General features: G+C 48.6%; 1 protein-coding gene, 1 long non-coding RNA gene and 1 other non-coding gene across 8 annotated transcripts in view; 2 read left to right on the forward strand and 1 right to left on the reverse strand.

The window, feature by feature from the left end:
- The window catches only part of YPEL2 (yippee like 2), a 74,405-nt gene that overhangs the window by 30,225 nt on the left and 21,721 nt on the right, over positions 1–22,459 (reverse strand). For 5 of the 6 annotated variants that reach the window (XM_055577471.1, XM_055577474.1, XM_055577473.1 and 2 more), the window contains one exon: positions 19,934–20,247. In XM_055577471.1, the coding sequence (XP_055433446.1) occupies positions 19,934–20,050 (117 nt within the window). In that variant the 5' untranslated portion in view covers positions 20,051–20,247. Of the gene's footprint in view, positions 1–19,933; positions 20,248–22,459 lie in introns of those variants that run through there. The other variant, XM_055577470.1, reaches the window with a different exon arrangement.
- LOC129649719 (uncharacterized) lies at positions 1,800–3,829 on the forward strand. The gene is made up of 3 exons (XR_008713227.1): positions 1,800–2,090; positions 2,675–2,985; positions 3,095–3,829. It is a non-coding gene; the product is annotated as an uncharacterized LOC129649719 (long non-coding RNA).
- Positions 21,071–21,142, forward strand: TRNAY-GUA (transfer RNA tyrosine (anticodon GUA)). The gene has a single exon. It is a non-coding gene; the product is annotated as a tRNA-Tyr (tRNA).

The raw sequence follows: 22,459 nt of genomic DNA on the forward strand, positions 1-22,459 counted from the left end.
GTCCGACTCTTTGTGACCTCATGGACTGTAACCCACCAGGCTTCTCTGTCCATGGGATTCTCTAGGCAAGAATCCTGGAGTGGGTTGCCATTTCTTTCTCCAGGGGATCTTCCCGACCCAGGGATCGAACCCGGGTCTCCTGTATTGCAGGCAGACACTTTAACCTCTGAGCCACCAGGGAAGCCACCGCAAATGAGAAACCTGTGCACTATAAGCAGGGAGTAGGCTCAGCTTGCCACAACTTGAGAAAAGCCTGTGCAGCAATGAAGACCCAGCAGAGCCATAAAGAAAGAAAGAAAGAATGCTGTACCTCCATAACTTTAAATCAACAAATATTTAATGTCCCAGACCTTGTGTAGCCCCAGAGGGTATAAATAGTCTGCCCCAAAGATGCTTAACTCCAGCAGAGGGCTTTCCTCCAAGGTGAAGATGACGAAGAGGACTTGAAACAGCTGCGGCACAACCTGCCTATATGCGGGCCTCTTTCCCAGGGAAGGATAATAACTCAGTGAGCAGCACACCCCAAATGCTTACTACATAAGAAAAACAACAATATCTTATATCTCCCCTAGTTTGATACCACGTCAGGGCACTGTCTCAGGTATTATCCCTGTTTTATAAGACAGCTAATGGGGACTTCCCTTGTGGTCCAGTGGTAAAGAATCTGCCTACTCATGAAGGGACCATAAGCCACCCCAATGAGAAGCCCGTGCACAGCGACGAAGACCTACTGCAGCCATAAATAAATAATTTTTAAAAAGATAAACTGATGAGGACAGAGCCACACTGGAAGTTAAACTCAAAAGCGGCCCCCCTCTCTGGGGGCAGCTCCTTTGTTTGGCAGTGTGGGTGAGCCTTGTCTATTGTATACACATCACTCCCCTACCCACTGATCTTTCCTGTTGATGGGGGCGGAGAGAGGGTGTGGGATCCTTAACAGCACTGGACAGCAACTTTGAAAGCAGAACTTGTTAGTTTTTAAACAAGGACCAGCCAGTTGGACCACCGAGTGGGTGTTCCCATGCAAATTCCAGTGCTTTCAAGTTGCTCCATGAACAGAGCCTACCCAGGACAGCAAGCCGTGTTTTTCTGCAACCAGCTCTTTGATTAGGTCTAGTGAGGGACTCAATTAGCATCATGGAAACACAGAGCAGATTTCAGAAAGGAAAGGTCAGCTGCAAGCCCTAGCATTTGCTATCAGCCATCTGCCAAGCAGGAAGTGCTACTCAGATCTATTTTTAATCATATTCCCTAGGCAAAGGCTCCTGGGAGAATGCACAGGCCAGACTTATTCCAAGAGAAACATTAAATTGCTACCTTTCTGAACACATTTTTAAACCTGTCTCTGGATACTTGGGCTTGGGATATCATTTTAAATATATTTTGGACACCAACTTATATACAGAGGCCCAGTTCTTGGGTTCTCTCACACTGACACCTACCTCCAAGGAGGCCATGGTTGGCCTGTATTCTCCCTTCTTGGGAAAATTCCCTGGGACTGTTCGAAGGATGGACTAATTCCACATACCATAGCAATCCCTACAACCAGGTTCCAGGTATTTGATTTGGCTGCAAATGAAGGGGGAAGTGAAGACAAAAGAGGTGGTAGTTTCAGTCCAGTGTCCACATCCACTTCCCAGAGCAATGAGACCGGCGAAGCTAACAGGGCAGACCTCCCGGTCACTCTCTTTTTTCAGTCCATCTATCACTTCAGAAAGCTGAACTAACACAAGTTCCTCTGGCAGGGACTCGACCATGACTCAAGATATGGCCTGGCTACAGAAAGGAGCAAGGTTTCAGCTCGCCTCCCAGGGACCCGGCCTGTGCTGTGGCTGGCTGGTCCGCCCAGGCGCAGGAACATTCTGTCCACTGGCTTCTTCCCTCCTCGACCCGCAGCAGCACTCGAGTCTCAATTCCCGCCAGCCCGAGGGACGAGACGTTTCTGTGAGGCCTGGACGAGGAGTCTGGCACGGCCGTGGCAGAGGAGGTTCAAACAGGCCAGGCTTCTCCCAGCCTGCGCGCGCACGGAACACAGAGTTTCCCTGTCTCTGGACGCTTACAGGTTTTCTGCCTCCGATTTCCAGCCGAAGGTAAAACCTAAGTGTACGTATGACTGTGCCTCAGCCAAGTCAAGTTCCCTTTGCCAGCTAAGGCCAGAGGCCCCCAGCCAGGGCTCACCCCATCAAACCCTGCAGTGGCGCTGCGGGGCCCAGTGTGCCCTGTGACAAAGGGCACAACGGGGTCTGCCCGCTGGTTTTACCAGCCTCTCCACCCCCACCCCGCCCTCCTCTTAGGAGCTTATCTGTCAGCGAGCAGCCGATGGGAAAGCTAAGCTGAAAGGGCACCTTGGCTGCGGGATCTTTGCCTGAGAATGTGAAATAAGAGACTGGGTATTTGGGGCAACTTAACACCGGGAGGCGCCCAGCCAGAGGGCTGAGGAGGAAGGGATGGAATAGGCAGAGGTGAGCTTCACAGGAGATCTAACTCCCCTGGGCTGGGGGGTGGGGAGACAGCAGGGCTGGGAACCCAACCCAGTGAGCCTCAGCAGACGTGTCCTTGAAAAAAAAAAAAAGGCCACTGCCCAGGGTCACTCCCCCTGACCCAGTTGGACCACAAATTAATTAGGGCTTCTGAGCCCTGCTGACTCTTGAGTTCCTCTTCTTTCTGGTTTCAGGAGCAAAGGGAGTTAATCGGTAAACAGCTTAAGAAAGAAGAACTCTTCTTGTGCCCGTCTGAAGATCACTGGTGCCCTTCCTCTGCCCCTTTCCCAGTTTGCCACAACTGTGTATGTACTGGGAAACCCAGAAACAAATGAAAAAACACCCCAAGGAAACATGGGGTGTTGGGTTTTGTCCAAGGGCTAAACCCCAGGAACAGGAAGTTACCTGGAGATTTCAGAGCCAGGCAGACAGCCAGGGAAGGACCAAGAGAGGAAGCTGAGCTCTCAGTTCCTCTGCTAATTCAGAGCAAGAAACAGGCCTCAAGGTAGAGTTCTTAGGGGAGTGGGCTGGGGAATGAAGGGGGGCAGGGGGCAGGGGTGGGGTGCATACCCCACCTGAATTCTAACTCTGGTTCTACCACTTCCATTTCCTAGCTGAGTCCCCTTTGGTCAACTCAGTTCGCCCAAGCCTCACTTCTTCACCTGAAAATGGAAACAAGAGGAGAAAAGGGAACCCTCCTGCACTGTTGATGGGAATGTAAGCTGGTGGAGCCACTGTGGAAAACAGTACGGAGGCTCCTTTAAAAACTAAAAAAAAGAGATTTGCCATATGATCCAACAATCCCAGTCCTGGGTATATATCTGGAGAAAATTCTAATTCAAAAAATACACGCACCCCCAATGTTTATGTGCATGCTAAGTCGCTTCAACCGTGTCTGATTCTTTTCAATGCTATGGCCTGTAGTCCGCCAGGCTCCTCTATCCATGGGATTTCTAGGCAAGAATACTGGAGTGGGTTGCCATGCCCTCCCTCCTGAAGGGATCTTCCCAAACCCAGAGATTGAACCCAAATGACTCCTACCTTGGCAGGCAGATTGTTTATCACTAGCGTGACCTGGGAAGCCCATATTTACAATTTGAGTACTGGAGTGGGTTGCCACGCCCTCCCTCTTGAAGGGATCTTCCCAAACCCAGAGATTGAACCCAAATGACCCCGACATTGGCAGGCAGATTCTTTATCACTAGCGCCACCTGGGAAGCCCATATTTACAATTTGAGCCAGGACATGGAAGCAACGTAGTGTCCATGCCAAATGAAGGAAGAAGATGTGGTTCAATGGAATACCACTCAATCATTAAAATATAATGAAGGGCACTAGGCTAACTGAGGCAGGTCAGAGAAAGACAAATACCATGCTAATCACTTATATGTGGAATCTAAAAACATGATGCAAATAAACTATTGACAAAACAGAAATAGACTCACAGACACAGAAAACAAACGTAAGGTTACTAAAGGGTACAGTGGGTGGTGGTGAGGGAGCAGGGAGAGATAAGCTAGGAATTTGGGATTAACAGATACATATGAATATATAAAATAGGTAAACAATAAGGACTTACTATACAGCACAGAGAACTACACTCAATATCTTACAATAACCTATGAGGGCTTCCCTCGTTCATAGCTCAGTTGGTAAAGAATCTGCCTGCAATGCAGGAGACTCCGGTTCGATTCCTGGGTCGGGAAGATCCCCTGGAGAAAGAAATGGCAATCCACTCTAGTATTCTTGCCTGGAAAATCCCACGGACAGAGAAGCCTGGCGGGCTACAGTCCACGGGGTCGCAAGAGTCGGACACGACTTAGTGACTAAACCATCACCACCAAATAACAAGGACTTACTGTATAGCACAGTAATATATATTGAGTATAGATACTCAATATCTTACAATAACCTATAATGGAGTGAAAGTGTTAGTCGCTCAGTCGTCTCCGACCCTTTAGCCCAAATAGAGTACCTCCTTAAACCTGGTGTCCTAGGAGACTTGTTTCCTTCCCCTAGAAGAGGCTTCCCAGTGACATTCAGACCTACAGAATAGGAATCTCTGGGACCTGGAGACCAGCCATTTTATCCCAGGTTATTCTGATGTACTCTCTGACTTGGGAATCACTGCCCAAGCATCTCCACTTTCCAAAGCCAGTTTCAGTTACTCTCAGGCCAAAGACATGAAGGTTGTAGAAGCCACTTAATCTCCTCCTTCACTTTTCCCTGGCCTAAACCTCAAACTACATACACCAAAGTCATCTGATTTCTGCAACTCGGTTCTCCCTTGAAAGTAATAGGAAAAAATCCATACATGCAGGCTGCAACTGCCTGCTTATGATGCCTCAGTGAGTGAGCTCAAGAAGCTAGAGTTCACATGAGAGGGAGCATCTCACCCAGCGAACCAGATAACCCAGGTCCCAGAGTTCTTTGAGAGGCCTTCATCTCAGAGTCACGGGTGCTGGGTGTTGGCCAGTGATTTATCTGGATGCCGTTTAGCTGACAGCATCGCCAAGAATGGACTGAGCCTGGTGATTAATTACAGCCACTGGCTTAATTATCAGCACTTATTAACTTTATACAATATTAACATTCCTCTTCACACAAAGCTCATAGGCATACAGTTTAGAGCAGTTGGAGGGAAGCTGAGTGGAACCAAAGGCTATTACTCCCTTGCTTGGAAACTATCCATGGCTCTCCAGAGCATGCAGCATGCAGAATTGCATCTAAACTTCCCTGGCCTTCTGGGCCCATGTGATCCACCCATGCTGACTTCCTGCTTCCCTCTACCTGCCCTCTCCGCCTCTTACCTGAGGTCCTATAGGCTGGATCTCCTCTGCAAAGTCTCTATGCCTCCGCTGGGAATGGACTCCCCTTCCTTGTTCACTTAGTAAACACTCATCTTGCTCTCTGCCCCTGTAAGCAGCCTAAATAATCACCTATTCAAAGCCTGTGTTTCACTACATCCTGTAATAGTTAACTTGTTTCTTTTTGTAATAGTTAACTTGTTTCTTTTTGCTAGATTATGAGCTGCTTCAGGGCAAGAGTTTTATCGTGTCCAATTCTGCATGCCCAGTGCCTCATACAGTAGTACTCAGGCCACGCTGAATGGTCAGAGGTCATGTGCCTTATCCAAGGCCACATTCAACGTTCAGTGGCAAAGCCAGGCCCTAGGGCCGAGGCGCCCGACTCTTCATTCAGGGCTCGTAAGGTGGTGCCGATGACTCGCCACCCACAGGGCCCCACACTGTTCTCCCATGGAAGTGATGAGACTGTTTGAAACTGCGGGCACTGTCTGGCTCAGGCACCGTGTAACCAGCGCACTAGATGGCTGAGGCTGCAGTTTGGCCCGTGCAGAGGAATTCTCTGGCACCAATCAGACCATGCCACTGAACAGCGTCCATCAACTCCTGTACTATCCCTACCAAACGGAGCCCCCCTGTTGATCTAGGACACCTCCTAAAATCACACTGACCCATTTTTCCAACACCGATCTCATAACGGTCATTCCAATCATCAACTCAGGGGTCAGCAAACAATCCTCTAGGGCCAAATGGGGCCTCTCACCTGTCTTGTAAATAAAGTGCTACCGGAACACAGTCAGGCTGACTCGTTTATGTATTTTCTATGACTGCAGAGTTGAGGGGCTTCCCAGGTGGCGCTAGTGGTAAAGAAGCTGCCTGCCAATGCAGGAGACATAAGAGACACGGGTTCAATACCTGGGTTGGGAAGATCCCCTGGAGAAGGAAATGGCAAACCACTCCAGTATTCTTGCCTGGAGAATCCCATCAACAGAGGAGCCTGGTGGGTTACAGTCCACAGTGTCACAAAGAGTCGGCCACGACTGAGGTGACTTGGCATGCGCACACGTAGAGCTGAGACCATACGGCCCGCAAAGCCTTAAATATGTATTATCTGGCCCTTACAGGAAAAGTTTTGCTGACCCCTGATCTAGCTGAAGGAACAGGGAATGAAGACTCCAAACAGGCCCGCCCTGCTACCAAGGGACTGGCTGCCCCTACTCTGGAAGTCAGTGGACCAGACTGGCTTTTGCATGATGTCATTGCTTTTTTTAGCTTTGGTTTCCAGGCCTGGGATCCAGGAGGAGATTTTCCCTATCAGAGACACACACAGGGGCCCGGGGCACCCAAGCACATGACTTGGCTTGGTTTAATGGTGCTCAAGCAATGTTTATTAAATAAACAAACAAACAAAGGCCTGTGGAGTCCAGCTAGTCTGGGCCCCTAACCCTGAACAAAGGTCCACCCTCCCTCCCGTCAGTTTCAAGGTGACTAGTCACACAGGTGTCTGGCAGCAGCCTGGTGACCTAGATTTGTCAGACCTTATCTTATCAGCTTTCCTTCCTTACTTACCAGCACCTGCCCCACAGTGCCCAGGGCAGCCTGGCCTGGTGTTTTTATAGAGAAGGAGAGAGACTGGGAGGACCTCTCGCCTTCCCCACAGATATACTTTGTTTTTCTTTCTCCTGCAAAGGGGAGGACCAAGATATACGGAGACTTGGAGCTTAGAGGAGCTCCGGGAAGTCTGGTTTTTCTCACTTCCTCTCCCCTTGGGTTTCCTGGGTGAATCTGTCTGGGATGGACCTCAAAGGACTCCTCGGAGCCCCGCCTGCCAAGTGGCACGTCTGACACGTACAGGGAGGCACCAGCTGTGGGTGAAGCGAGCAAGGCAGCCACCACCCCAGGGCGAGAGAGAGGCCTGATCCTAAGAGCAGACATTCCTCCCACGACACATGAGAACGCCAGGTCTGGTTCACTGGCCACCTCATACTGCCAGTGAGAGCCCAGGCGGCAGTTTTACAGCTCGGGTCCACACTGCAGGGGGGGAGCGGGGGCAATCAGAAGGCGAGCTGGACACATTTGGCATCTCCTGACAACCAGGCAAACGGGACAGAAGACGATATGGAAATGTTGGCTGCTCAGCTGCTCCGGACAACCCTCAGGACGGAGATCCCCACTTGTCCTGCTACCGGCTACTTCTTCAGACGGTGGGCTTGTTAGGAACCAAAGGATTCTGGGTGCCAGCTGGGTGAGGGCAAGGCATACATCTGCATGCCACTGTCTCCCCAATATCTAACAGGTCAGAGGAGCTCACTGAACTCCAAACCGGCAGGGCTTAGAACAGGAGGTTTCACACCAAGACCTTTTGTTTTTCTGTGTGTGCTCGGCCATGTCCGACTCTTTGTGACCCTATGGACCACAGCCCGTCAGGCTCCTCTGTCCATGGGATTCTCCAGGCAAGAATCCTGGAGTTGGCTTGCCATTGCCCCAGCCAGGGCATATGCTTCTCTGAGCACGTCACTCATCTGTAAGAGCTGAAGTTATAGCGAAGGCTCTTGGTGGAACCGGTCCTAACAGGGAAGAAAAGGAATTTCCTGGGCCCTCCAAAGGTAGATGATTTCCCTTTTGACAACTGTAAACTGTCCCTTCAAAAACCCAAAGGTGTTAGGCGTGAGGGGTAGGGGAGAGTTAGGGCCACCTGCGCTGTCCCCTGTCATCACTGTGGTCTGGAGGGGAGGGAGGTGATGCGCCGATGAGGCGGTGTTTTTGCAGCAGCTGGCGGAGCTGTCTCCTCCTCTCTGCCTCCCCACCTCCTCCTCCTCTGAGTCACTGTCCAGCTACCAGCAATGGGCAGGGAGGGGAGGGGATCCGGAGCTGAGGTTCCCCTTGGCAAGACAGCCCTAACCCCAGAGATAATACACTGGGTCACCAGGTCACATCCTCCCCTTGGGAGCTGGCTGAGTGCTTTGGAAAAAAAGGTACCAGAGATGCTTTTCTTGGTTTTGTTTTTGAAAGATAAGAAAAACAGCATCTCGCCCTACCCCCACCGTGGAGCATCACAAGGGGAACCAAACTGATGAGCAATTCTGAGCTGCTGCTCACACACGGAGGCCCCGAATTCTCTCCCAGCTGCCTGGGGTTGCTGCTGTTATCGTGGTAGTTCGAGGTCTCTGAAACTGCCTGATGTGTGGTTCACAGGCAAAATCACACCACCGCGCAGACTGGAGGGGAAGGGGGCAGGGGGCTGGGTTTTTCTGTTTAAACTCTAGAGAGGCCTCCCAGCTACCTGCAGGTAAACCCCACCAAGGGCAGGATGGAAGCTGCTGCTGCGGCTGTCAGCCCAGCACTGTGACAGGACCTGAATCTCTGTGAGTGCCACTTTCTGTTTGGTTTTTGCTTAGGGCTTCCCTGGTACCTCAGGGGGGTAAAGAATCTGCCTGCAATGCTGGAGACCTGGGTTCTATCTCTGGGTCTCAGAGTTTTCCCCTGCAGGAGGAAATGGCAACCCACTCCAGGATTCTTGCCTGGGAAATCCCATGGACAGAAGAGCCTGGCGGGCTAGAGTCCACAGGGTGGCAAAGAGTGGGACACCACTGAGCAATTAACGCTTTCACTTTGCTTAGTGATGTGCAGATAACAACATTTACCAAGCATTTCTGATAGGTCAGGCACCATGAGAAGTACTTTATACTGATCACCTCACTTAAAGTCCACAAATCAATCTTAGAGACATCTAAGATGAACATGATTCCCATTTTTCCCAATGAAAACACCGAAACACGCAGGAGTTGCTTAGCTACAAAACTATTTAGGTGAGGAGGTCAGGTTTGGACCTGGGTAGCCTGACTCAACGGAGAAGGCAATGGCACCCCGCTCCAGTACTCTTGCTTGGAAAATCCCATGGACGGAGGAGCCTGGTAGGCTGCAGTCCAAGGGGTCACTAAGAGTCAGACACGACACAGTGACTTCACTTTCACTTTTCACTTTCATGCACTGGAGAAGGAAATGGCAACCCACTCCAGTGTTCTTGCCTGGAGAATCCCAGGGATGGGGGAGCCTGGTGGGCTGCCGTCATGGGGTCGCCCAGAGTCGGACACGACTGAAGCGACTTAGCAGCAGCAGCAGCATCCTGACTCAAATGTTACACTGTTAACCGCTGAGTTATGTTGCCTCACATCATCTGCCACTGCTATCTTATTAATAGAATCAGAGGATGGGGAAGGTGGAAGGAAACTTCTGATCTAATGCCTCGTTTGGATGGATGAAGGAAAAGGAGAGCCTGAGAGAACAGTCTTGCCCGAGATTGCACGGCCTGATCCTGTCCTTCTCCTGCTGCCAGCGCTCTCTTCCAGGGCTGCCTCTAGCATTTTCGAGTGCCCGTTATGTGGAAGGTGGTAGGTGGTGTGTGTGGCGGGGAAGAGGTGGCAAGTGCAGAGCCAAGAGGCACTCGGTTTCTCCGGGCCTTGGTTTCCTAACCTGATGAGTAGAACTAGAAACACCCTGGTTCAAAGCCTCTAATACTCGGAGAGTCTATGACTCCAGGTCATTTAGAATCTTATTAGGAAACCAGAGGATTACACATAAAAGTACAGGTAACCACAAAAATATAGACCATATTATTACAAGACAGTCATGAGTAATTGCTGAATGAACAAACAGGCAGTGAGTACTACTGATGTTCAGTGAAGGGAGAGGATCCTATAGTCCAGGAAGACATCCTAGAAAATACTTAAGCTGGTATTCAAGAATGAGCAGACATTAGAGAAAAAGAAGGATTCTCCAGGCAAGAAAAATGACAGAAGGGGAAGAGGAATAGGATTGACCACCAATATTAGCAAGACCCAGAAAATAGTCAGTGCCAAAGGAGCTACCTAGGTCAAACCTAGGTCAAGAGGGTATAGACCCATCTAGACCTGTATCCCATTTTGGACTACCCCCATCGCCTTAAGCAAGTCACTTAAGTCCCAAGCACATGGTAGATCTTCAATAAATAATAGTTAACAGCAACAATGCAGATTTTCCATCCTGTGTTTTTTAGGTCACCAATACAACCTCATCTGTAACATTCTTGTGCCCTCCCAGTGAGCCTTACACTTCCATGCACCCCAGAGATCACAGGCTCCCTGAATGTTGTGATCTTTGTAGGCTTCTTCTTCCTATCCCTAGCACCCAGCCTAGGCCTGGCATGTCATCTGAAACACAAAAAATATTACTGAAGTGAACAATCAGCATATGATGGTGGATTCCAGTCAGGTCCCCAAATACAAACAACCAAAGAAGCAATGGTGCAGCTTTACCATTCCAGAGACCTCGGGAGAGTGGGTGCTCCAACAAAAAACATGGGGATGGGGTTCTGCATCCACCACCTGCTTCCCAGGGAAGAGTGCCCTGATGAAAAGAGTTTGGATTTTCACGAGGAACAAAGCTTGCAATCACGGGTGTCCTTCCTGAAGGCCAACACACAAATGCACAAACCAATCTTAGGATTGGAACCTTACAGGCATCTGCAAACCACAGAGTTAATTTTCAGGGTACGCCTCATAGCTCAAGTCAACATTTCCTTTTGGTATTTAAAGCAACCACATAGAAAGGATGGCACTTGAGCAGATTTGTGCTCCAGCTGCCTGCAGTCTGCAGCAAACAACATAAGATGATTCACTCGACTTGATCTCCAGCAGCTCCTTTCATAATAAATTGGTGAGCAATTCTGCTTATGCCCAGATCATTAATTTTCACAGAGTGTAGGACAGGTCTGCCTTCCATCCAAAGAGGGTGACTTCCTGAACTCAATTCCTCTTGTTCGTGGCTATAAATGATAGGGCGAATTTTTCTAAGCCCTAGAATGCTTACAGCTCTTTCGAAAGCAGTGGTCAACAGTCTGCACCGGATGATCACCACATGCACGAACCGCCTGCAGACCACTGCGTGTGCATGCGTTTTCCCATGTCTAGTTTCTTCTTCAGTAGTTCAGCTACGACACCGTGATATCTGCCACCTGAAAGCCAGGCTCTGGTCAGGGCATTACTTGCTCAAAACCCTTCAGTGGCACCCAACTGCCAGCAGAATAAAGTCCCAACTTCTCCCAACAACCTGGCTTCAATCCGTATTCACATAGTTCCTCATTATGTTACCCAAAAGGATGGCTCCTCCCCCACTCGCAGGGCCTTCACTTCTTTGTTCATGACGCTCCTTTTACGAGTCCCTCCCCATCAACTTCCACACATCTAAGTTCTTGCTTCAAGGGACATTTCAGTGTCACTCCTACCAAGTCTTCCCAGAACTTATAGACCTCAAGGGGTTTTTTGATCAAGGATCCTTTGAGAACCTAATGAAAGCAATGGAACCCTCCCTAGAAAAATATACACATATGCAGAATTAAACATACAATTTCAGGGACCCTTTGAAGTCAGTCCAGAGACCCCAGATGTAGAGCCCCTTATTCTGTCTTTCTCTGAGAGAACTAACAAGTTATTTGCACAGATATTCACTGGAAATTGGCCAGTATTTAAGAGCTGTGCCAGGGGCTAGAGACACAAAGATGACATCACAATCATCTCCATGAGTAGTTCATAGGCTACTGGGAGATATGAATCATTACACCATGATAAATGCTATAAGATAAACATAAGGTGCGGGATTCCCTGTGGTCCAGTGGTTACGACGTGGCACTTTCACTGCTGGTGCCCAGGTTCAATCCCTGGTCAGGGAGCTAATAGACCATACGCTTTGAGGCACAGCCAAAAGATAAGAGAAAGAGACAGCACCTAAGATAAACATAAGGTGAAAGACAGTTATTCTGCTCTATCTGAAGGGGATTGGTCCACCTCATAGATCAAAAAAATCCACCTCACAGATCAAAATTCAAGGATGCTGAAGTCCCTTATATAAAAATGGCATAGTATTTGCATATAAACTAGTAGATTCAAGTTGGAACCTATGATAAGGAGTTTGGGGACTTCTCTGGTGGTCCAGTGGTTAAGAATTTGCCTTCCAATGCAGGGGACATAGGTTCAATCCCTGGTTGGGGAGCCAAGATCCCAGGTGCCTTGTGGCCAAAAAAATAGAATGTAAAACAGAAGCAATATTGTGACAAATTCAATAAAGACTCTAAGGATCTTCCAGACCCAGGAATTGAACCAGGGTCTCCTGCATTGTAGGAGGATTCTTCACCAACTGAGCTATGAGCCACCAGGGAAGCCCTCTCTCTATATATAATTCGTTAAATTGTTCTAAGGGGAAAAAAGCTGGGGTGGGGAGGAGGGAGTGAATGACTTATCTGCCTGCCAATGCAGGTTCAGTCCCTGGATTGGGAAGACTCCCTGGAGTAGGAAATGGCAACCCATTCCAGTATTCTTGCTTTGAAAATTCCATGGACAGAGGAGCCTGGCAGGCTATAGTCCACGAGGTCACAAAGAGTTGGACATGTACACGCATGCACACACACACACACCCCATAACTAGTACCGTGCGTGACCACCCCACGATACACATTTCGTATTCATGCAATAACAGAACACAGCCAATGAAACAGATGACCAACTTACAGGCACAGCCCCCACCGCCATCACCCACGTGTACCAGAGGCCTCTGATACCCAGTGAAGGTGGTCCCAACTCTGAACAATTATGCTATACAAATTATACCAGCCTAACTTATTATTTATCTTACCCTGAATTGATTCAATCTCTGCCTTATGGGGAGAAGATACTGTAAGAGATTATATTTTACAATCTCTTTTCACCAAGAAACACTATAACCACATTCCTTTGTTTGGAGATTTGCTGTATAGACATGGTTCACCTGTCACCCCTTCCTGGGTGGTCAACAGCTCATCTGCAACTCCACCCCCACCCCACACCGCTCCGCACCCCCCCCAGCAAGTACTAACACTTCATTAGCAGGAGATTAGCGCTTTCAAAGATCAAACAGTTGAGCAAAAGAAGCTTTAGGTTGCATATGTGATTCTCTTTGCAAAAGCAAAACTGATTGTGTCTTTAAACTGGGGTATTGGTGTATGCTGGAACACTTCCATAATTTATCACTTCTGCCTTTACTGCGCCTCAGAAATGCTCTTTAGGAAACTGACAAACATGTGACAGTGTTTTGCAAACATTGCAAAAGAAGCAAAGGCACCTGCTATTTGGCGTGGGTCCCGAAATCGCGATTGTTTTCAACCTTTTGTTTCTTTAAACCCACCAATCACTCTGGCCTGGGTCTCCAAGATTTTAGAAACAAAAAAAGGGTTAATGAGACAGACATTTACATGTTTATATGCAATCTGCCTTTTTCCCCTCCTGCTAGAATGAAAAACAAATTTTACTAATTTTTTTTTTTTTTTTTTTGGTAAAAAATGACTGTCATCACTGGATACCAAAACCACTCAACTAATAAAATTACAATTTGACGTATTTTGCAAATTGGGTAAGCTCACAGAATTATCTTCAAGACCCATGTCTTACTGCATGTGTTCTTTAGGAATTATGCCATTTAATGTGACATAGCAGTTATTAATACAACTAATGCAATCCAATGCTCATTATAACATTTTCCAGGGTACTTAGAGAAAAAGAAATGTGTAGTTTTTTGATTTTTTTTTTAGAAATTCTGTTCCTGTATTTATTTTTCACATGAGGTTTTCAGGACAAAAATAACTGCATTAACATTTTGGAGAGTTCGTTTTATTACATGTTGAAGACAAGCTGGCGGGTAGTGGGAATGAAGAGAGACAGGTCCTTGACAGGTAGAGTTGATAGGACTGGACGGTACCCCACTTCTGTCCACAATCTCTAAGTCGTCATTGTGTTGGTGGTACAAGACTTTTGTGGAGTCACTGGCGTAGAACGCTAGAGCTGAGAAGCCGCGGTGGGTGAGTGGGCCTCTCAGCTGCCACCAGGTCAATACAAGACTTCAGAGCATCTTCCTCCCTGCCACTTTTCTCACAGTGATGCTGCATTTAGTGTCTAGGCAGGAAGGAAAAACCCAAAGGCCACCACTGTGAGCCCAAAGGAACCCCACAGGGAACAAAAAGAACCTGCCTCCTAATTAGGCTGCAGCCTCACACAAGGAGGCCCAGCTGCTCACATGCAGAGCAGTGGAGTGGGTGAGGTGGACACTGGGCTGGTCACGGAGTTACCAGCCTCCGACACCTTCCCTCTAAGGACCCAGGGCGCTTAGAGCAACCTGTGTCCTGGAATGAAGCCAGCGTGCCCAAAGTGGGTTCACGGGAGATTAGTCCAATTCACCGTTCTTAAGTGGCCTCCTTGCCAGGCCATCCAAGGGCTAGCAGGAAGGAGGTGAGGGAAGGACGAAAGACAGTTTTTCAGGAAAGGCTTTGTGAAGATCCAGGTTGCCAGAATAGACAGTATCCACTGAAGTGAGCATTAGATTGTTTTCGCTGGGGGCAACTGCTCTGATGGAAACTATTATTATTTTATAACCAAAGTGTATTCTTATACTGTGACTTGCACCATTAAGTGAGAAACAACAGCGTGAGCAATTCCTCGTGCCAACTCAAAATACCTATGAGTGCAAACACTTCAGCATTTAGACCACAACACCCCCTAAGAAAGCAATTGTAGGAGGCCTCAGCACATTCCCTAGATAGCTCTGTCATCGATTCAAAAAGCAGCACCCCCTCCCGGCACCCCCCTCATCCCCAGCATCCTACAGAGCAAATGCTGTTACCTTTCTGCCAACACACACAGCTTTGCTGTCCTCTTCTTAGCCTTGCAAATCCAACTCCTGTGCTCCACGTTCTAAAGCGAAACTATCTTGGTATAAAGTCAATTTGCTTAGTGTCAGGCAGGAACAATCCTGTCCACCCATCTCCTTGCCTTTTTTTTTTTTGGACATCAAGGCCAAGAGAAGCCAAGGGACAACTTTATATTTGCACAGAGCTTTGTGATTTGCAAACCACCCACACATCCATGATCTCATCCAGTCTCGTAACAACCCAATGAGGTAAACCTGCTCCCTTGACACTCAAATAAGGTAGGGCTACCTCCTAGGGCTGTTAGGGCCATGGCACGTAGTAAGTACGCAACAAGCGCTAACTACTGGCCATAGACACAGCAAATATTACTCATTTTATTGGTGAGAAATTGAAACTCAGAGGTTGGACAGCTGATTCCAGGCAATGAGCCCTCTAGGAATCTAGAGAGAGCTGGGAAGACAGAAAGCCTAGTGCAGAGTCTTTCCGCCACCGTATCAATACGGACCCTAATTGTTTAAAACCTGACAACTACGCATCTCCATGGAGGCTTAGCTATGTTGAGAAGAAGGAAGCCTGAAGTCCTGATTCTGTTCCCAGCTCTCTGCTAGCCCCGGAGCTTTAGTTCTCTGTACCTTTGTGTCGCCTTCTCCATAATGAAGGCAGACTCACTTAAAACAAAACAAAAACCCAAACAATGGAACCTCAAGCTTCCAGATGAAAGGCTCTATTACAAGGACAAAGTATCATTTAATTACACTGCTGCTCCAGTTAGTTGCTTCCCAGCTCCTAACTCCCACTGGGTGGATTCTGAAACTGCATAGGAGATTATGTCAAGAGGGGAGAACAGGAGAAACATTCTCTCCCTGAACTTTCTTAAATGGAAGAGAGAAACAAAATGAAAAGAAAGGCCTATTTTCCAGGGAGGGGGCTGGGGCAATGATCTTTCCATTAAGCGGACTTGCATAAGAAATCTATAGATTATTTAACACCGGGGGTGGCTGTGGAATGAAATAAAGGAATCTTTGTGCGATGCCAGCCACAGTTCCCTCGCTCTCCCCGCAGTCAGGAATTTAACCCAGCTCTTTAAATCATCAAGCCCCAATGCGCCCCATCTGTGCATCGGTTGTAACCAATGAAACTGAAGCCTGTGCTGACTTTGGCCTGGACTTGTGAAGGAGGCTTTCTGCCCCAAAACAGGGCAGGAAGGAGGACATTAAGTCTTTTTTTGCTCATCACTTGTTTTCTCCCAAGGCTCAACAAGAGCCATCCATCTGTTTATTTGATCATTTATTGAGCTCTTGACGTGGGCCAGGTTCTGACCCAGAGATACAAAGCTCGTAGGATACGGCTCCAGGAGGAAACGGACGTGTAAGAGCTCCTGGGAGAGAGGAAGGAGGTAAAGAAAAATGATAGTCCAGTGGTTAAGACCCTATGCTTCAGAAATGCAGGGGTTATGGGTTCAATCCCTGGTTGGGGAACTAAGATCCCATAATAGTGTGCAGCATGGCCAAAAAAAGAAAAATGGATGCTCCTGGCTGAGGCACAGAGGCCTGAAATACCCCCATCTGCATATCCAGGGAAATGCTGCTGGATATGCCAAGAGGTTAGAACATTACTCAAGGAACTCTAAAGCTAGGCTCTGCCAGATCATCTAAGGCCACGAAAAAAGTTAGTGAGACTGCAGGTATGCGCAAGTAAGGCTTTGAAGGTTGAACTTTTCTAACTTCAGGATTTTAAGCAGAGGACGTGCAACACCTGATTTACACTTTGAAAAGATCCTTGTGACTCTTCTCGGAAATGTGCTATAAGGAGCATGAGTCAAAGTAAGGAGACCAGTTACAGAGCTCATTGCTGGAGTCCAGACAAGGGAAGATGGTGAAAACTGGCCGGATTTGAAATATATTTTTTGAGGGCAGAGCTAACAGGACTTACCTGTGAATTAGATGTGGGGACTGAGTGCAGGGGGAGGGAGAAAGGGGGGCAGTAGTAAGACGGGAATCAACAATGACCCTTTGGCTTAAAACTCAGCATTCAGAAAGCTAAGATCATGGCATCTGGTCCCATCACTTCATGGCAAATAGATGGGGAAACAACGGAAACTGACAGACTTTATTTTTGGAGGCTCCAAAATCACTGCAGATGGTGACTGCAGCCATGAAATTAAAAGACACTTGCTCCTTGGAAGAAAAGCTATGACCAACCTAGACAGCATATTAAAAAGCAGAGACATTACTTTGCCAACAAAGGTCCATCTAGTCAAAGCAATGGTTTTTCCAGTAGTCATGTATGGGTGTGAGACTTGGACTATAAATAAAGCTGAGTGCTAAAGAATTGATGCTTTTGAATGGTGTTGGAGAAGACTCTTGAGAGTCCCTTGGACTGCAAGGAGATCCAACCAGTCCATCCTAAAGGAAATCAGTCCTGAATATTCATTCGAAGGACTGATGCTGAAGCTGAAACTCCAATACTTTGGCCACCTGATGGGAAGAACTGACTCACTGGAAAAGACCCTGATGCTGGGAAAGATTGAAGGCAAGGGGAGAAGAAGACGACAAAGGATGAGATGGTTGGATGGCATCACCGACTCTATGGACATGAGTTTGAGTAAACTGTGGGAGTTGGTGATGGACAGGGAAGCCTAGTGTGCTGCAGTCCATGGGGTTGCAAAGAGTCGGACACGACTGAGTGACTGAACTGAACTAGAACATTAAGCCAGGAACCCTAACTCTAAAGCTAAGCTCTGCCAGATCATCTAAGGCCATGTGCACCAGGCCAAAGAGGTAAGACATCAACTCTGAAGGCCATTACCAACCCCACAGACTCCCTTCTGCTCACCTTACAAGGCCTAGCTCAAATTTCTTCCAGAAATTCTTTCGGAACACGCTCAAAGTCATTGCCCTCTCTTGTTTGAGAACTCAAGACTTGAGACTTGAGTTCTTGGACAACTTGTATGCGTCTCAACTTCTCCATCCATATATGACTGGCATCCCCTACCTCAAAGGCGTCTTAGGAGGGATGAGTGAGATGGTATTATACAGTGTTAGGCAGCAGTCCTTTGTACTCTGAAGGTATCTACACGGTTTACGGTTACCTCCATTTCTTAGGACACAGCACCTCTCCCTGAAGTTAAAAAGACATCTTGGCTTCCGCTTTCTCTGGAGACTTCCAGGAACAAGACAACTCACATGTTTTTTCCCCTCCAAGCTTGCAAGCCCCCTTCCAAAGCAAAGAGGACTGACTCCCTCTCTCTCCTCTCACTGACACAGCCTCCCTGCATCCAAACCTCCAGACTCAGGGGGTTCCCAGAAGATCCAAGAGGAATCTGAGAGGAGATGAGTTGGTTGACAGGGGAGGAAGCTATAGGCTGGCTGGAACATGAGGGGCACCAAGGAGCGTGAGCAGCAGAGACCTAGAGGAGGGCAGGTGGGCCCGGGGCCTGGCCTCCAAGGTTCCAGCTCTGGGGTGACCCCAGAGCCTGGGAGGGGCCTCGGAGGAGCAGTTCCAGCTGCAGCCCTGACTTGAGGATCACCGCCACCAGACGCGGCTGTTGGAGCGGCTCCTCCGCTTCCTGTCAGGCCGGCCAGCTGGACGGCACCGCTAAGTGCCTGCAGGACCTCCCTCCCTCCGGCGGTGGCTACCGAGCCAGAGGCAGGAGCGGGGCGCCATCTTTTCTAGCACTTCTTGGAAACAGATCAAGAACACTGTTTTTTGTTTTCTTTTTACTTAGTCTGAGTTACCATAAAAGTTTTTCTTTTTTTTTACTTCAACGATATGAAGTCTACGTTCTAAAAGTGTCAAAGTGAAAGTGGTGTCTGACTCTTTGCAACCCTGTGGACTGTAGCCCACCAGGCTCCTCTGTTCATGGAATTTTTCAGGCAAGAACACCAGAGTGGGTAGCCATTCCCAAAGAATGCTTTTTTTTTTTAATTAGAGGATAATTACTTTACAAAATTGTGACGGTTTTTGCCACACATCAACATGTAGGAGCATGAGGGACACGTATGTCCCCTTCCTCTTGAACCCCCCTCACACCTCCCTGTGCACCCCACCCCTCGAGGTTCCCACAGAGCACTGGCTTCGGGGTCCCTGCCTCATACATGGATCCAGCTCCCACGGGCCACCTACAAAGAGACAAGTCCCCCTGAGCTCCTCTTCCTTTTCATGCAGCCTAGCAAAGCTGTTTCTCCTCCCTTGGGAACATAGAGCCAGTAGGGAGGGAGCACCCCCGAGGATGCTGCTTGCAGGAGCCGGGGTCTGGACTACCACTGGGAGACTCGGTTGTTTGTTATGAATAATAATCCCCCACCCCAGCTTTAGGGAGCAGTTGCCAAGGCTCCTCAGGGAAAACAGGGTTCCCGTCTTTCTTCTGATTGTGATCAAATGTCATGCCATGTTACCTCATGTAGAAGCCCTACAGGGACCCACAAACCAGTGGGTCAGCTCTTCACCAAGCCACTTGTGATTCACCCAAAGGACACCCACTTTAGTAACTAAATCATCTGGTAACCGTCCCGGGGAGCTTAAAAGGCAATATTCCCTCTCTCAGCCATTAACTGCCCCTACCTCTCTCTCTCCTACCTACCACCTTTCTTAGAAGTCCTTTCCAGGCAGGCAGCCCCCTACATTGAGTTCATCTGCCAACCCAGGCCAGGCCACCTGGGTGCAAGGCTTCAATCACTCCTTGGCCCCTCTCCCCACGACCTGGGGATGTCAACAGCAATGACACCCACTTTCCAAAGTTACAGATTAAACTAGTACTGTATCCCCCCAACTCTGAGTTCTTTCTTAGTTTTGAGTGAGACAGGCATGCAGATCCGCCCTTCCTGGACAAAAGGAGGAATACAAACGTCCCGGGCCCTTTGGGAGAGCTTGTCCATGTCTGCAAACCCAGAAGCGCCCTCCCCCGAGGTCGGCAAGGAGGGCCTGCAGCGAACATGTACCTTGGAAATAAGTTCATCGTGATTGGCCAAGTGGGCTCTGCAGTGAATGCAGCTGTAGGTGCGGTGGCAAGAAGGCAGATAAGCCTGGAAAGTCTTGGATCTGGTCATCTTCACCATTGGCGCTGCTGAGCCGGGGGTGAACTCTGGGGTGGCCCACGAGGCACTCCCACAGGACGGGTCGCACGGGAAACACCGGAAGACGCAGGTAAAGGCCGTGGTTTGGCGGGGGGTGGGTGTGCGGCAGGCTCCACACACTGGTGATGTCTTCAGAGGAAGGACCCTCAAGCAGAGGTCTCGGGCTGGTTCTCAGCAGCCTGCAGGGCCAAGATAAGCGAATATCATTAGCTAGATGGAGCTGGGCTTCCTGTAAAGCCAGTGGAGTCCAACTGCCACCCGAGAGAGGGCAACATTTACAGCATAAAATGATCCCCCTTCTGTGTTCTTACACTGTGCCAAGATGCCCAATGAATAAGAAAGAAACCAGTGGAGATCTCGCTGTTGCTGCAGTTCTAGAGCTGGAGATTCAGTGTCGCCTCAGGGCTCTCAGGAGTTATACCCTGCCAACGTCCAGCAAACTGGCACGATCACCACCCCCAGGAACCTCTAGACATGGTGGTTGTTTAGTCGCTACGTTGTGTCCGACTCTTTTGCAACCCCATGGACTGTAGCCTGCAGGGATCCTCTGTCCATGGGATTTCCCAGGCAAGAACACTGGAGTGGGTTGTCATTTCCTTTCTCCAGGGGATCTTCCCAACCCAGGGATCCAACCTGCATCTCCTGCATTGCAGGCGAATTCTTTGCTGCTGAGCTACGAGGGAAACTCACAGCTCTAGAAAAGGCCAGGCTTAAAGATCTGCCACCTACAGCCCCAGGCGAGGACCCCTGGGGTCCTGTTTTCCCGATCCAACCAAGATAAATGGCTTTCCTGCAGTCAACAATCACAACGGATTTGTATTCATCTCCAAATACTAGAAGTCCTCCAGCAGTTGAAATCACCATCTGAAGAGGCATCAAACCCCAAGTCTCTTTTGCATATAAAGGAAACACAGGATATAAAGGATCAAGCTCCCGACAAAGAGGATCCCTCATGGCCAGGCAGTCCTTTTGAGAAATGATTCTTTTTGTAATATAAGGGCTTCCCTGGTAGCTCAGATGGTAAAGCATCTGCCTGTAATGCAGGAGACCCAGGTTCAATCTCTGGGTTGGGAAGATCCCCTGGAGAAGGAAATGGCAACCCACTCCAGTATTCTTGCTTGGAGAATTCCATGGATTGAGGAGCCTGGTAGGCTACAGTCCACGGGGTCACAAAGAGTCAGGCACGACTGAACGACTTCACTTCTCTTCGCTTCTCTTTGTAATACCTTGCCCAGAAGAAGATGCTCAGCACATTTGTTTTTAAGTAAGTAAAATGAAGACAACTAATGGCAGAATCAGACTCCTGCATCTCAAATTCACAATAACAGTGAATCTGACCAGAATTTCTCTTCCAACACTTAAACTTTCCATTACTCACCCCATAGTACCAAGCATTTCTCCTACCAAAGCCTCAGCTTTATGATTCCCATTGGGAACAAGGTCACAGAGAAAGAGGGTGGCTCCCGGGGTATGTCCAGTTAAAGGTCTGAGGGCAAAACCCCAAGCTCTGAGACCCACTCTGCTTCTCTGTGGCTCACATACCTGAGGCTTCTGGATCTACCTATTCCCTGGGCTTCACTCTTCACTAACGGGGGTGGTGTTCCCACTTGCCTACCTCCCAGGAGAGCCAGAGTGTTAATTAACGCCTGCGTCATGCTTTGAAGATAAAATTATTTAGAGAGACGGGGGAGGAAGACAAACAAACTCAGATATTCCTTGCTGCATTATGCCTGGGATCCATCTGGATGTTCGGACAAAGCCCGCCAATCAGTCTTTTCCCTCTAGAGCTCTACTGGAACCAAAGCTTCAGCAGGAAAGCCGCCCTCCTCCCTGGCATCCTTCCCACTACAGCATCACTGCAGGTGAAGAAGGAATTCATAGGGCCTGGACTCCATCTTAGGCCTGTTCATGCTGATCATGCTCGGCCACCTTTCCAATGGACTCTGAACTCTGTGTTTACTGCCTATGAAAACAACAACAGAAGGATAAGACCCCCTCCAGACAAGGGAACCTTGAAGATCGTGTCTAGGTTACTCATCGCCTAAGAGAAAACATACACTAATCACCCCTTCCTCCAGATAGGCCATAAATTTTTCTGTATCAATGGGAGTGTAACCTCGGGTTTATCGATTATTGGCTAATTGTTTGACTGTTTGAGCACATGAGCACATAGCACAGGAATAATGGGGTTATTGGAATTGTATTTTCTTTGGTTTATGTAAGTCTCTAGGAATTTGGAGCGGTGGGTTCAGACATGTACACATGGGGTATAAAAGATTTTCACAAATGCTGGTCGGGGTCCTTGGCTAAGAGGAGACTCTGCCTTGGGCCCGCCGGTGTAATAAACTGCACTCCACTATCTGCATTGTCCTTCTGAGTGAGTTTGTTTCC

Source organism: Bubalus kerabau, chromosome 4 (genome assembly GCF_029407905.1).
Source record: "Bubalus kerabau isolate K-KA32 ecotype Philippines breed swamp buffalo chromosome 4, PCC_UOA_SB_1v2, whole genome shotgun sequence".
Classification (NCBI taxonomy): domain Eukaryota; kingdom Metazoa; phylum Chordata; class Mammalia; order Artiodactyla; family Bovidae; genus Bubalus; species Bubalus kerabau.